This window comes from Giraffa tippelskirchi, chromosome 11, assembly GCF_054371585.1.
Source record: "Giraffa tippelskirchi isolate mGirTip1 chromosome 11, T2T-mGirTip1v1.2.pri, whole genome shotgun sequence".
Lineage (NCBI taxonomy): Eukaryota > Metazoa > Chordata > Mammalia > Artiodactyla > Giraffidae > Giraffa > Giraffa tippelskirchi.
In genome coordinates, this window is record NC_137285.1 from 23806806 (window position 1) to 23820331 (window position 13526).

The 13526-nt window shown below is 42.7% G+C and overlaps 1 protein-coding gene across 2 annotated transcripts in view; it reads left to right on the plus strand.

Annotated features, from left to right (window-relative positions):
• GLT1D1 (glycosyltransferase 1 domain containing 1) overlaps window positions 1-13526 on the plus strand; it is a 104077-nt gene that overhangs the window by 10539 nt on the left and 80012 nt on the right. For both annotated transcript variants that reach the window (XM_081544709.1, XM_081544710.1), the window contains exon 2: window positions 10079-10227. In XM_081544709.1, coding sequence (XP_081400835.1) covers window positions 10079-10227 — 149 coding nt within the window. The remainder of the gene's footprint in view (window positions 1-10078; window positions 10228-13526) is intronic.

Here is a 13526-nt window from a genome sequence, read left to right on the forward strand (position 1 = left end):
CACTGTTTCCCCATCTATTTGCCATGAAGTGATGGGACCGGATGCCATGATCTTTGTTTTCTGAATGTTGAGCTTTAAGCCAACTTTTTCACTCTCTTCTTTCACTTTCATCAAGAGGCTCTTTAGTTCTTCTTCACTTTCTGCCATAAGGGTGGTGTCATCTGCATATCTGAGTTTATTGATATTTCTCCTGGCAATGTTGATTCCAGCTTGTGCTTCATCCAGCCCAGTGTTTCTCATGATGTACTCTGCATAGAAGTTAAATAAGTAGGGTGACAATATACAGCCTTGACTACTCTTTTTCCTATTTGGAATGTTGTGATAGTTTCAGGTGAATAGTGAAGGAACTCAGCCATACATATCCATGTATCCATTCTCCCCTAAACTCCCTGCTCATTCAGGCTGCTGTATAACATTGAGCAGGTTCCCTGTGCAATACAATAGGTCCTTATTGACTATTCATTTAAAATATAACAGTGTATATAAGTCAATCTCAAACTTTGGAACTATCCTTTCCCTTCATCCATCCCCTTGTCAACCTATAAGTTTGTTCTCTATGTCTGTGAGCAGGACTCTTGCTTTATCACTAAATTGTTCTTTCTTATTTTATTTTATTTTTCTATTTTGGGGAGTTTATTTTTCTTTTTAAAATTTTTATTTATTACTTTTTTGTTTTATTTTGAGTAATTGATGGTTGCTTCTACTCTGTTTCTATGTTCCCTCCCCTCCCTAATTAGTAACCGCTTGAGTCTGCTCTTTGGAACTCAGGGAGAGCCTAGGAAACTAAAGCCTTTTTCTGCAAACAAGAAATGGGGGACAGGGAGGGGCTTTGTGACCCTCTGAGGTCAGAGTACTGTTGCTGTGGAAGGGATGAAGGGCCTTGGGGAAAGATCACCTCTGTGATTAGAGACCCTGATGGTTTATGAGAAGCTAGACAGGATTTTAGATCAAGAACAAGAAAGGCTCTAATCCGATGGTTTATAATAGTAGCAGAGATTTTCAGCCTCATGTCACTGAACCCTAATCGGCCTGGACAAGGAAGGGGATTTAGCTGCTTATCCTATAAAAAGTCTGGAGGTAGGGCAGGCTTCAGGCATGATATTACTGTTAAGATGGTATGGGTGGGAGTCAGTTGCTCTCTCTGTCTTGGATCCACTTCCCATTCTTGTCAGGTTTTCTTTGCTGGCATCTCCCAACTCTATATATCTATTCAGTTCAAGCCCAGCAAGAAACATAAGTCTGAGTGCCTGAAGGTGCAGTCCCAAGTCCCAAAGTGCCTGCCCCCGGCTGGTTGTATGCATAGGTGGCATGCTCTGATTGGATCCTGGAGTTAAGTGCTTCACACTGAAATGAGTGATGGGGATGTTCAAAGCTGCAGGAAGAGGGGAAGTGGAAATGGACGTTATCGAGGTGTTGACGAAAAAGATGTGCAACGTGAGAGTTGTGAGTTAAGTTTTATTTAGGGTAAAATGAGGGCTGCAGCCTGGGAGACAGCACCTCAGATAGCTCTGAGAGACTGCTGCAAAGAGGCAGTGGGAAGAAGGAAGGTCAATAGGGGAGTTCAGTGCAATTGAGCGCTTACTTTACACAAGGTTTTCTGCTAGTCATGAGGAGCTGATGTCACCATGAAGGTATTTAGTGCTTTCCTAAATATGAAGAGATACAAAGTTTGGGATCATGAAATCAGTTCCTGGAAATATCTAACTATCTAAAGACCTGTCTCACCAGATTCCCTGGAGCACAGAGATCTCAATCCACCCTGGATTCCCTCAGAGGGTATTGAAGATCAACAGCTTCAGCAGCCCAGTGTTCAGTCTCCACAGAAGCAGATGGCAAATGCTCTTGGCAAGTGCCAATTTGTAGTTGACAGAGGTGACACATTTCAGAGTGAAAGCTTTACTCAGTAAAGGAAAGAGGACAAGCAGACCCCTGAACTTTTGAAGTTTTGGTTCAGTTCAGTTGAGTCACTCAGTTGTGTCTGACTCTTTGCATCCCCATGGACTGCAGCAAGCTAGGCTTCTCTGTCCATCACCACCCCCCGGAGCTTTCTCAAACTCATGTCCATCGAGTCAGTGATGCCATCCAACCAGCTCATCCTCTGCCATCCCCTTCTCTTCCTGCCTTCAATATTTCCCAGCATCAGGGTCTTTTCCAATGAGTCAGTTCTTCACATAAGGTAGCCAAAGTATTAGAGCTTCAGCTTCCAATGAATATTCAGGACTGATTCCCTTTAGGATTGACTGGTTTGATCTCCTTGTAGTTCAAGAGACTCTCAAGAGTCTTCTCCAACACCACAGTTCAAAAGCATCAATTTTTGAAGGTTTAAGGGAAAAACAAATATTGTCGGTAATAGAGGAGCAAGAAATAACTTGGAGGGGGTGGTTACAATTGGGCACTTTCCCCAGAGAAATTCAAGTACCTGGCTTCTCTTGGTGAATTTGCAGAACTGACTATCGTGAGAACCATGTCTGCATGCTACCCACTGTCTAGAGCTGTTGTTATTGATTTCAATATTGACCATCTGGTGATGTCCATGTGTAGAGTTGTCTCTTGTGTTATTGGAAAAGGATGTTTGCTATGACCAGTATATTCTCTGGACAAAACCCTTTTTAAAACCAGTATATTCTCTGGACAAAGCCTTTTCCCTGCTTCATTTTGTACTCCAAGGCCAAACTTGCCTGATACTGCAGGTATCTCTTGACTTCCTGCTTTTGCACTCTAATCCCCTATGATGCAAAGGACATCTCTTTTTGGTGTTAGTTCTAGAAGGTCTTATAGGTCTTCATAGAATCAATCAACTTCAGCTTTTTCAGCATTCATGATTGGGGCATTGACTTGGATTACTGTGTTGTTGAATGGTTTGCCTTAGAAATGAACGGAGATCATTCTGTCATTTTTGAGATTGCACCCAAGTCCTGTATTTTGGACTCTTTTGTTGACTGAGGGCTACTCCATTTCTTCTAAGGGATTCTTGCCCACAAGAGCAGATATAATGATCATCTGAATTAAATTTGCCCATTCCCATCCATTTTAGTTCACTGATCCTTAAAATGTCGATGTTCATTCTTGCCATCTCCTGCTTGATCATGTCTAATTTACCTTGATTCATGGACCTAACATTCCGGGTTCCTATGCAGTATTGCTCTTTGTAGCATCAGACTTTACTTTCATCACCAGATGCATCCACAACTGAGTGTTGTTTCCACTTTGGCCCAACCACTTCAATCTTTTTGGAGCTATTCATGACTGCCCTCCGCTCTCCCCTAGTAGCATATTGGACACACTTCCAAACTCATCTTTTGGTGTCATATCTTTTCGCCTTTTCATACTGTCCATGGGGTTTGCTCAGTAAGAATGCTGGAGTGATTTGCCATTCCCTCATCCAGTGGACCACGTTTTGTCAGAACTCTTCACTGTGACCCGTCCACCTTGGGTGGCCCTGCATGGCATGGCTCATAGCTTCATTAAGTTATGCAATCCCCTTCTCCACAACAAGGCAGTGATCCATGAAGGGGTCTAGAGCTGAAGAGTATGTAATCCCATGTGTTTAGACATAAAGGGAGCCATGTGTGTCATTTATAACATTCTAGTAGTCACTTTAAACAAAGCAGAAAGAAACAGATCAAATTAATTTTAATAATATGGTCTTATGAACTCAGTATATCCAAATATCATTTCAATGCAAAAATTGCAATTGAGCTGTATTTATTTATTTGGTTGCACCAGGTCTTAGTTGCGGCATGCAAGATCTTTAGTTGTGGCATGTGAACCCTCAGTTATAGCATGTGGGATCTAGTTCCCTGACCCAGGATTGAACCCAGGCCCCCTGCATTGGGAGTGCAGAGTCTTAGCCACTGGACCACCAGGGAAGTCCCTGTATGTATATTTTACACTCAGCACATCTTTGTTCGACTTGCCACATTTCCAGTGCTCACTTGGCTTTATTATTAGACATTGTACAACTCACCCTGCAGATGGGACCTGTCTCTTCCATTTGGTGTAGGACCCCTCATGTCTTGTCTCCCCTTCCCCGCCAAATTCATTTACTTCATCAGTCTGAGCTCAGCAGTCTCTGGGGTTCAGGAGACCTGATCTAGATGCTTTACCTGTTTTGTGACTGTATGTTTGCATTCTTTTAAAAAGAGTGACTTCCTAACAGTAATCTCTCGAGTACAAGAATCTGCTAGAATCACATTAAAAAGTAGATTCACTTTACAATTTGCAGAACTCACCAAAGGAAATAATATGCAAGGTAACACCATGTCCCGCAAATGTGCTGTTATTATCTCACTGCATTTATGGAGAGGCAAGTGGGGCGGTGTTCTCTCCAGTTTACTTTCCTGAGCTAGGGCTCACGGGTTCATGTGGGCATTGCCTTGACAGGTCTTCATCTTGCTGAGCATCATCATGGTTTCAAGACCAGCACGGTTTCTTTTAACTTATCAGAGCTTCCTTTCTTAAAAAAGTTTTTATTTACTTAATTATTTTTGGCTGCTCTGGGTCTTTGTTGCGGCACATGGGCTTTCTCTAGTTTCAGTGAGCAGGGGCTATTCTTCATGGTGGTGCACGGGCTTCTCCTTGTGGTGGCTTCTCTTGTTGCAGAGCTAGGGGTCTAGAGAGCAGGCTCAGTAGTCATGGTTTGTGGGCTCAGTGGTTGTGGCACACAGGCTTAGTTGCCCCGAGGCATGTAGGATCTTCCCGGACCAGGGATTGAACCCATGTCCCCTGCATTGGCAGGTAGACTGTCAACCACTGGACCACCTGGGAAGTCCCATGTCTCAGAACTTCTTGAAATATTATCAGAGTGTGACATCTTACACTTCAACACAGGTGACTTCACCCCACCAGTGACACTTCACTCTTTCCCCCCAGGTGAGCCATAGTTGAGCCAGGTTGACATCACGGGACATTAATGTCAACACCAGGTTGACATTAGGTGCAATGTCTTATGAGAATCAGTGGGCCCAGCCAGCTGCTCACACTTAGAGGCCCGCAAGGTGAGATGGCCTTAAGGAATATTAGATTCCTGTTTCCTATCTCAGGATCATGCAGGGGCTCATGGCTATGGAATAGAATGCAGTTCGTGTTGCCTGCCCTGTATCAGTTTTTCTTGCTATTTTTTTTAATGGAGGCATTGTAGTTTATCAAAATCCACATAGGTTAAACACACAAATGATTAAGTTCTGTTTGTGCACTCAGTTGAATAGGATGGCTTTCAGCCAGGTGGAAGCAGGTAGAGTCCTACCGAATCTTTGAATCCTGAGTCAGGGATGTGCAAGGAGGTTCAGTCAATTTCTAGAACATGCTCAAAGTCTCTTAATTTATTGGAGATGCTTTTGTTCTCAAAAAAAGCCTTCATTAAGCCAAATAAGCCAGAGTTCCTGAGACATAACAGGTGCTCGGGAATTTATTAGTTGAATCAAGTTATCACTCATGGAAAGTGAAAAGTGAAAGTCGCTCAGTCGTGTCCGACTCTCTGCGACCCCATGGACTATACAGTCCATGGAATTCTCCAGGCCAGAATACTGGAGTGGGTAGCTGTTTCCTTCTCCAGTGGATCTTCCCGATGCAGGAATTGAACCGGGGTCTCCTGCATTGCAGATTCTTTACCTGCTGGGCTACTGGGGAAGCCCAGGGATGCTGAAAGGTCTGCCTCTGTGCACTGGTGCCAAATCTGTTGCAGGAAGGGGGACCCCTTCCAGGGCCTGAGAGTGGGCTCTTGTCTAACACCCGGCAATGGATTGTTGGAGGAGACACACGTGCTGACAAAGCAAGAGCCTTTTTTGGGAAGGGGGCCTGGATGGAGAGCAGCAGGGTAGGAGAACCCAGGAGAACTGCTCGGCCACATGATTCGCAGTCTCAGGTTTTATGGTAATAAGGTTAGTTTCCAGGTTGTCTCTGCCCGATAATTCTGACTCAGAGTCCTACTTGGTGGCAGTTGCATGGCTCAGCCAAGATAGATTCCAGTGAGAAGGATTCTGGGAGGTTGGTAGGACCTATATACTGGTGTCTCCTCTTTCCTTTTGACCTTTCCTGAATTCTTCTGGTTGATGCTAACTTGTTAGTTCTACATTCCTTTCAAGGACCTCCTGTTTAACACAACTCATGCAAGTGGTTACTCTGGTGCCTGGCCAGGGCAGGTGGTTTCAGTCAGTGGTTCCCCTAACAAATCAAATCTCAGAGACAGAGTTTTGGGTGAAGTAGTAAAGAATAGCTTTATTGCTTTCCCAGGCAAAGGAGAGCCCTTGAAACTGTGTGTTCCAGCCCTGAAGAATTTGGTGAGGATTTTTATAGCAATGGTCCAAGGGTAGTGTTGCTGATAGGATTGGTGTGTGTGCATGGCCTGCACTCCGGTGATCTTAAACCAGGACCCTGCCCCAAGGCTGCACTATTGCTTTTTGGCTGTTCCTCTCTTGTCTCTGTATCCCCTTCCTTCTCTGATTAGTAACTGTTTGAACCTGCCTTTTGGAATTCAGTGGAGGTCATGGAGGCTGAACAGAAAGGCTCCTGTGCCCCGGAGCCCCACAGGGTCCTGCTTGGTTTCAGAAAGAACAGGGACAAAGCAATTTAAAGGTGTTATTTCCCTAAGATCTTATGGAAAAACCAGAAAGAACTTTTTGGCCAACCTGATACAAATCAGCAGGAAATAAGGCTCGAGTCTTGGTCCATAGAGAATTAAGATTAAAAAAAAAAAAAAGACTACTTTGAAATATTTATGACATCATAAAGCTAGTGTTGAAATGCCATTTGAAAATATGTTTAATAGACGAAGAACAAGGCATTGTATGTACCCAGTCACCCAATCCAATGTGCCTTGCCCTATAGATTCTGCATCGGCCAGAAATCTCTCAGGTATAAATTTCCTAAGTAGAACTCAAACTGTTTCCTTTCCATTTCCCAGCACCTTTGTTTATGGCTTCTTATTAAAGAATTTTAAAGATGGAATTACAGTCATTTCACAATTATGCTCTGAAGTTCATTGTGTCCTTATTTTTGCATGATGTGTATTTTTAGGCTGAAGTGAGCAGATAACTAGACAGCCTGCAGGCTTCTTTCCTGGTTCTGCTTAACAGTTGCCATCAGCATTTCCAAAGGAGTTGGGGGGAGGGTGGGGTTAGGTGGAAGGGGGGCCAGTGACAGTGGTCAATCAGCATTAACATTGGAAATGATAAGATAAAGATACTCGATATGTTGTAAGAGCAGAACTCAAGTCTCCAGACCTTAGTTTTTCTTTCTTGGCAAGGTGATAGCTGCAGCCTTGTGCATTTAATTTACAGCACAAAAGAGAAAACAAAGAGAGAGAGAAAAAATTTATCATTCATGTAGTAGTGTCAGTGATGATTCTCACCATATTTCCCAGAGTAGAGGTGATGATTCTCACCATATTTCCCAGAGTGGATGCAGGCTTGAAGATTTGAATCTAATGTATCTTCTGAAGACATGAGTTCCCCTGAGGCTCCCACTGTGTAAGGAAGTTGGTCATTTTATGATCATTTGGATTGAATGTTCTAGACCCTTGTTCTTCTATGTTTACTCTTATTATTTGATACAATATTGCCCGTAAGTACCACCCAGCTAACTCCTCTGATGTTCAGCTGAAGAATTACCATCTTTATTATCACTGAAATTAGGGGGGAAATGGCTGTGTTGGGTTTGAACTTTGTACTCCAGTACCTTCTGGATGATTTAAGAATTTTCAAGAGTAATTTTAAGTGTCCTTGATTGCCACCAACGTGCTGATTTTGTGTTTTTCTGTTTGTTGTTTTCCCATTTTGTTTTTGGAGTATAGTTGGTTTACAGTGTTGTGCCCATTTCAGGTGTACAGCAAAGTGATTCAGTCATAGCTGTCTATTCTTTTTTCAGATTCTTTTCCCATATAGATTATTACAAGATATTGAGTATAGAGTCCCCTGTGCTACAGTAGGTCCTTGTTGGTTTTCAGTTCTGCAATAGGAGCTCTAAGTATGATGTGACTGCCTTGCTCATATGACTGCAGCCCAGAGGGATGGTGATAGCCATAGGCTTGGAATACAATGGAAATAGTGAGGGGACTGCTGCATTAGGAGCAGAGGCTGTCAAATTTCACTGAAGGGAGCTGGTGTTGGGGAATGTTGGGGCCATGTCAGGGGCTCAGAAGGCATGATGCATTGGACATCCTCCAGATGGAAGGGCAGGACTGGAGCTAAGGGTGGCAAGAGTGGGATGCACTTGGCTTTGCAGGGGAAGTGGGATATGAAGGGCACTGTGTGGTAGGCTAGGGCGCTTGGACTTGATCCCAGAGACACATCCTGCCATCACTGCTTGCTTTATTCAGTAAGCAAGACAGATCCATGCCCCATTCTCACAGAGTTGACAACTGGGCTGGCTACTTTTAGCCATTTAAGGATTTTAATCAAGGGAGGGGCCAAGTTGGATTGGCTGTACATTCACAGGCTCACACACATACACCTCAAGCAATTACAGTAAGTTCCACTTGTGACTATTGCAGATTTTAAAAAATGCAGAATGTACATTCACATGTCTAACCATATAAGTTAGTCCTGTGTCTGGCATACATTGTCACATGTGTGCGTTGTGTACAAGTTGGTTATGCTTTTGTGAACTTTACTGTGCAGTATAGAGGACAGTGGTGCAGTATCTTTATTTCAAGCCCAGGATGTCAGAATGGAACTCATATGTGTGTTAGGAACTTACTATATTAAAAATAATATATGCACCTGGTCAAAGTATCTAGCCATACAAAAGGGTGTGTGATGAGAAGATCGTCTCTCCCCAGCTCTGGTCCCTGGTTCCCTTTAGACAGAATCATTGTTATCTATTTCTTCTATATCTTTCTACAGATATTTTGTGCACACCTGCTATATATACATAGGATTCTTCACTTTGCTCTCTTTTCATTAACAGTGTGTATTGAGTTCATTCTTAATAACTTCACAGTGATCTGCATTTTTTTCACAGCATCAGGGCTTGATTGCCTCATATGCACTGTAATAGAACTGGTCCCCTCCTGTTGCACACTGAGGACGCCTTTAAGTTTTTTTTGCTACCTCAGTGCTTACTCTTGGGTGCATGTTTTGCACTCATACCCTAGTGTGCTTTTTGAATCAATTCTGAGAAGAGAAGTTATTTGATCACAGAGTTCGTGCATTTTAAATCTGCTAGTGGTTGAGTACTCTTGCCTGGAAAATCCCATGGATGGAGGAGCCTGGTAGGCTGCAGTCCATGGGGTCGCTACGAGTCGGACACGACTGAGCGACTTCACTTTCACTTTTCACTTTCATGCATTGGAGAAGGAAATGGCAACCCACTCCAGATTCTTGCCTGGAGAATCCCAGGGACGGGGGAGCCTGGTGGGCTGCCGTCTCTGGGGTTGCACAGAGTCGGACACGACTGAAGTGACTTAGCAGCAGCAGCAGCAGTGGTTGCTTCTTTGCCAACAGAAGAGCTTGTGCCTGTGGCCCCAGTATAGTAGTGTTTATTTCTTGAAGCCTCTGGCAGACTTTCCAAATAGTCTACATTGAAAAGATGATCACATTAAAAAGTTGATCACCATTTTATGTATTTAAAAGCCCAATTGTATATTCAGGGGTATGGACTGTAATTTTATACTGATCTCTATTTGGGTTGATGGAACTTCCCTGGTGGCGCAGATGATAAAGAATCCATCTGCAATGCAGGAGACCTGGGTTTGATCCCTGGGTCGGGAAGATCCCCTGAAGAATGGAATGGCAACACACTCGAGTATTCTTGCCTGGAGAATCCATAGACAGAGGAGCCTGGTGGGCTACAGTCCATGGGGTCACAAAGAGTCAGACACAACTGAAGCGACTAACATTTACTCTTTCTTTCCTGCTACCCTTGGTCCCAGCCCTGGTCCCAGTCCCAGTTCTGGTATTTGAGGCTGATGGATGAATGTATTTTAGGTGGATTGCTTCTAGAGGACAATTCAGAAGATATGTATTATTAACTTTTGATTTAATGAATCTTTTGATTGATTTAAAGTTTTGACCACAGCAGCAACCTGTTCCATTTTAAGTTTTTGTTTTCCTGTCTTTTTTCTCTTTATTTTTTGATAAAGGGACCATCTAGAAGCTGCAGGTCATGTGTGTATTCTGAAAGATGCCTTTGACTTTGAAAGTCCATCTGAAATCTCAAACTTCATCAAGGCAGAGAACTTGGAGGCAGCTGTGGCTCTGCATCTGTATAGAGGAGGCAGACTTTTGCAAGGTAACCCCCTCTCTTCAGAGGTGAAACGCTAGCAGTCATGAAAACCAGGAGTGCCTATAATTTTAAGTTGAAACATAGATGAAACAGTTTATCCCATTTATCCAGCTCCAAAATGGAAGGAACACAATCATCTTTTCGGGTTGTTCTTAACAGAGTGATTTTCTAAAATGATGTAACTACGCCAGTTGAGATTGGATGTATATCAAAGCTGTTTTTACTACATTAAGAGTCTTATTGTGAATGTTTTTGATGTGTTTTTCTTCACTCAAAATCTAATGTTCAAAAGTTAAAAATGGGACTATTTTACAAAATGTAGAGGTGAGCACATCGGAGAGAGTTTATTCAATTGATTTATTAATGAGGCAACTACTAAGATGCTAAAGCCAGTTTAAAGAGCATTTGGGGAACTGAGACTTGAGTGGGCAATTTAGTAAAGAATATTAGGATGAGGACTTCCCTGGTGGTCCAGTCGTTAAGAATCTGCTTGTCCATGCAGGGGACACAGGTTCAGTCCCTGGTCCAGGAAGATTCCACACGCCTTGGGGCAACTAAGCCTGTGTCCCTCAACTCCTGTGCTCGTGTGCTACAATGACTGAAGCCCTTGCACCCTGGAGCCCATGCCCCACAGCAAGAGAAGCCACTGCTGTGAGAAGCCCGTGCACCCCTACTCTTTGAGTAGGCCCCCGCTCGTGGCAGCTAGAGAAAGCCCGCACTCGGCAACGGAGACGCAGTGCAGCCCAAAATAAATAAATAGTAAAATTAAAAAAAAAGGATATTAGGATGGGGTTGACTATAGAACTGGTTAATGTCTAGCAAGGCAATCAACTGCAAGCTTTGGGGATGAGCTCCCTGTCTATACAGCAGCTTCCCACTAGCTATCTGTTTTACACATGGTAGTGTATGTACGTCATTGCTACTCTCCCCATTAGTCCCACGGCACCCCCCCCCCCCCCGTTACTCCACCCCAGTCCACCTGTCTGTTCTGTATGTCTGCATCTCTATTCCTGCCCTGGAAATAGGTTCATCTGTACCATTTTTCTAGATTCCACATATGTAAATTGATACAGTCACTGTGGAGAATAGTACGAAGGCTCCTAAAAAAACTAAACATAGAGCTATTATATGACCCAGAAATCCCATTATTGGGCATATACTCTGAGAAAACCATAATTCAAAATGCCATGTACCCCAGTGTTCATGGCAGCTCTATTTACAATAGCCACGACAAGGAAACAACCTAATGTCCAACGACAGATGAAGGCTAAAGTTGTGGTACATATATACAACGGAATGTTAGTCATAAAAAGGAATGAAATTGAGTTATTTGTAGTGATGTGGAAGGACCTAGAGTCTGTCATACAAAGTGAAGTAAGTCAGAAAGAGAAAAACAAATATTGCGTATTAACGCATATATGTGGAATCTAGGAAAATAATTCTGATATCTTTCTTGAGTGCTTATTAACTTACAGTGGTCTCCCAAAGTTCCCTAGGTTTCCCTCTCTGTCTGTAATTCCCTACTGGGAACTCTACAACTACCTATGTAACTTTCTTAGTCTATTCCTAAATTACAACTTCACAGAGGAAGAACTTTTAATTAGTAGTAAATACTGAAGTCACACAACAGTCTTAGAAAAATAATCCACAGGGAACCTTTAAACACTGGTTTCTTGGACCTTGAAAGGATGTGCATGCAATCATTCTCTTGGCTTTATCTACAATTTTTGGATATTTCTTCTTTTCCCTTCCAAGGTTGGCTTGACTTCACCGACCAAATCAGTTCTTATGCTGACGACTTGTCACTCCCAATGGTCTGCTGCGAAAAAAAATCTCATGGTTTCCTGAATTTGGCTTCTTAAAGCCACCTGATGTCTGTTCCTTGCTAGATTCAAGCCTAAAGACTATTCTCAACAAGAAACAAAGGGAAAGATTTGTCAAAACCTTGATTTCTCCTTCCTGTGTAACATATTCACAGATTCCAGGAATTATGGATGGACATTTTTCGGGACCATTATTTTAACTGCCACAGACCTTTCTCTGGTCCCCAAAGGTTCATGTCCATCCTATGTGCTAAAATCTGAACTTACCCCGAAGTCGAAGCCCCTGGCAGAAGGTAAATCATCTCTGCATCGTGTGCTTTTCCATGTCTGGCTGTATGTATTTTTGGAAAAGGTCACACCTGTCAATAGTAAGAAAGGCAAGCAATATAAAATGTTATAGAGAGAAAAAGTAAGTTTCTTTACCATCCTAGATCTGTGATCTTCTGGGTTCCTTTTTTTTTCTGCCACACTGAGCAGGTTGTGGGATATTAGTTCCCTGACTAGGGGTCAAACCCCTGCCCCTGGCAGTGAAAGCATGAGTCCTAATCACTGGACCACCAGGGAAGTACCCGGGTTCTTTCCAAAGGGGCAATGGCAGCTAGGTTTTTCTGTTTATCTTTTCATAAATATTCTTTGTACAGAGAAATGTATGTTGATCATTTTACTACACACATTGTGTTCATCAAAATGCGCTTGATTTTTTTTTTTTTACTTAAATTCCTTTTTAAAGTTTTCATTTGATTTTTTTACTTACCACCTTTCTGTACCTCCTGTGTGTTGTCAGAGTGCTTAGTATCTAAAGGCTGTGAAGTGAGAGGCACTTCACCAGAAAGAAAAAAGATAAAATCTGCTCCTTTTTCATGACAAAAGACTTCTAAGGTAAATACAAGGAAAGATCACTACCTTTTCACTGCAGTGTTGAATCTCTGTAGCAATGGTTTGTTTGGGAAACCCCAGTATGAACTCAAATTAGATCTGGTCTGTTTAGTGGTTTGCTTTTGCTCTTTTGAAATTTTTATTGACCTTTGGAAGTCCTTCTGGGAAGCCCTATTTGATGAGCATGTTGTTTAACTTGATCTGTGCATGCTCCATGCTTTTTGAGATTACCAAAGCAGGAAATGTGCCTTCCATCAGCTTAGGGCTCATCATTCAGAATAAATATGCTCCCGGAGGGGAGGCGGGTGGAATCTTTTTGCACTTGACATTCACAGCATCTCAGATATTTTTGGCTCCCATGCATTTGTGCCCTCCGTGATTTATCATACCGCATGTTCCTGGAAGATACAGTCTATGTCTCTTTCCTTTCCCCCCTGGTTCCTCGCCATCATGGTGACTGAAATCATGAACAGCAGGTCTACATTTGAAGCTTTCTTTTTCCGTCATAAACACCAGCAGTTCCAGATTAACCCATTTCCCAGGGACGATACGCTTGGCTTTATTTATTTGTTTATTTTTATTTTAATTTTTAATTGGAGGATAATT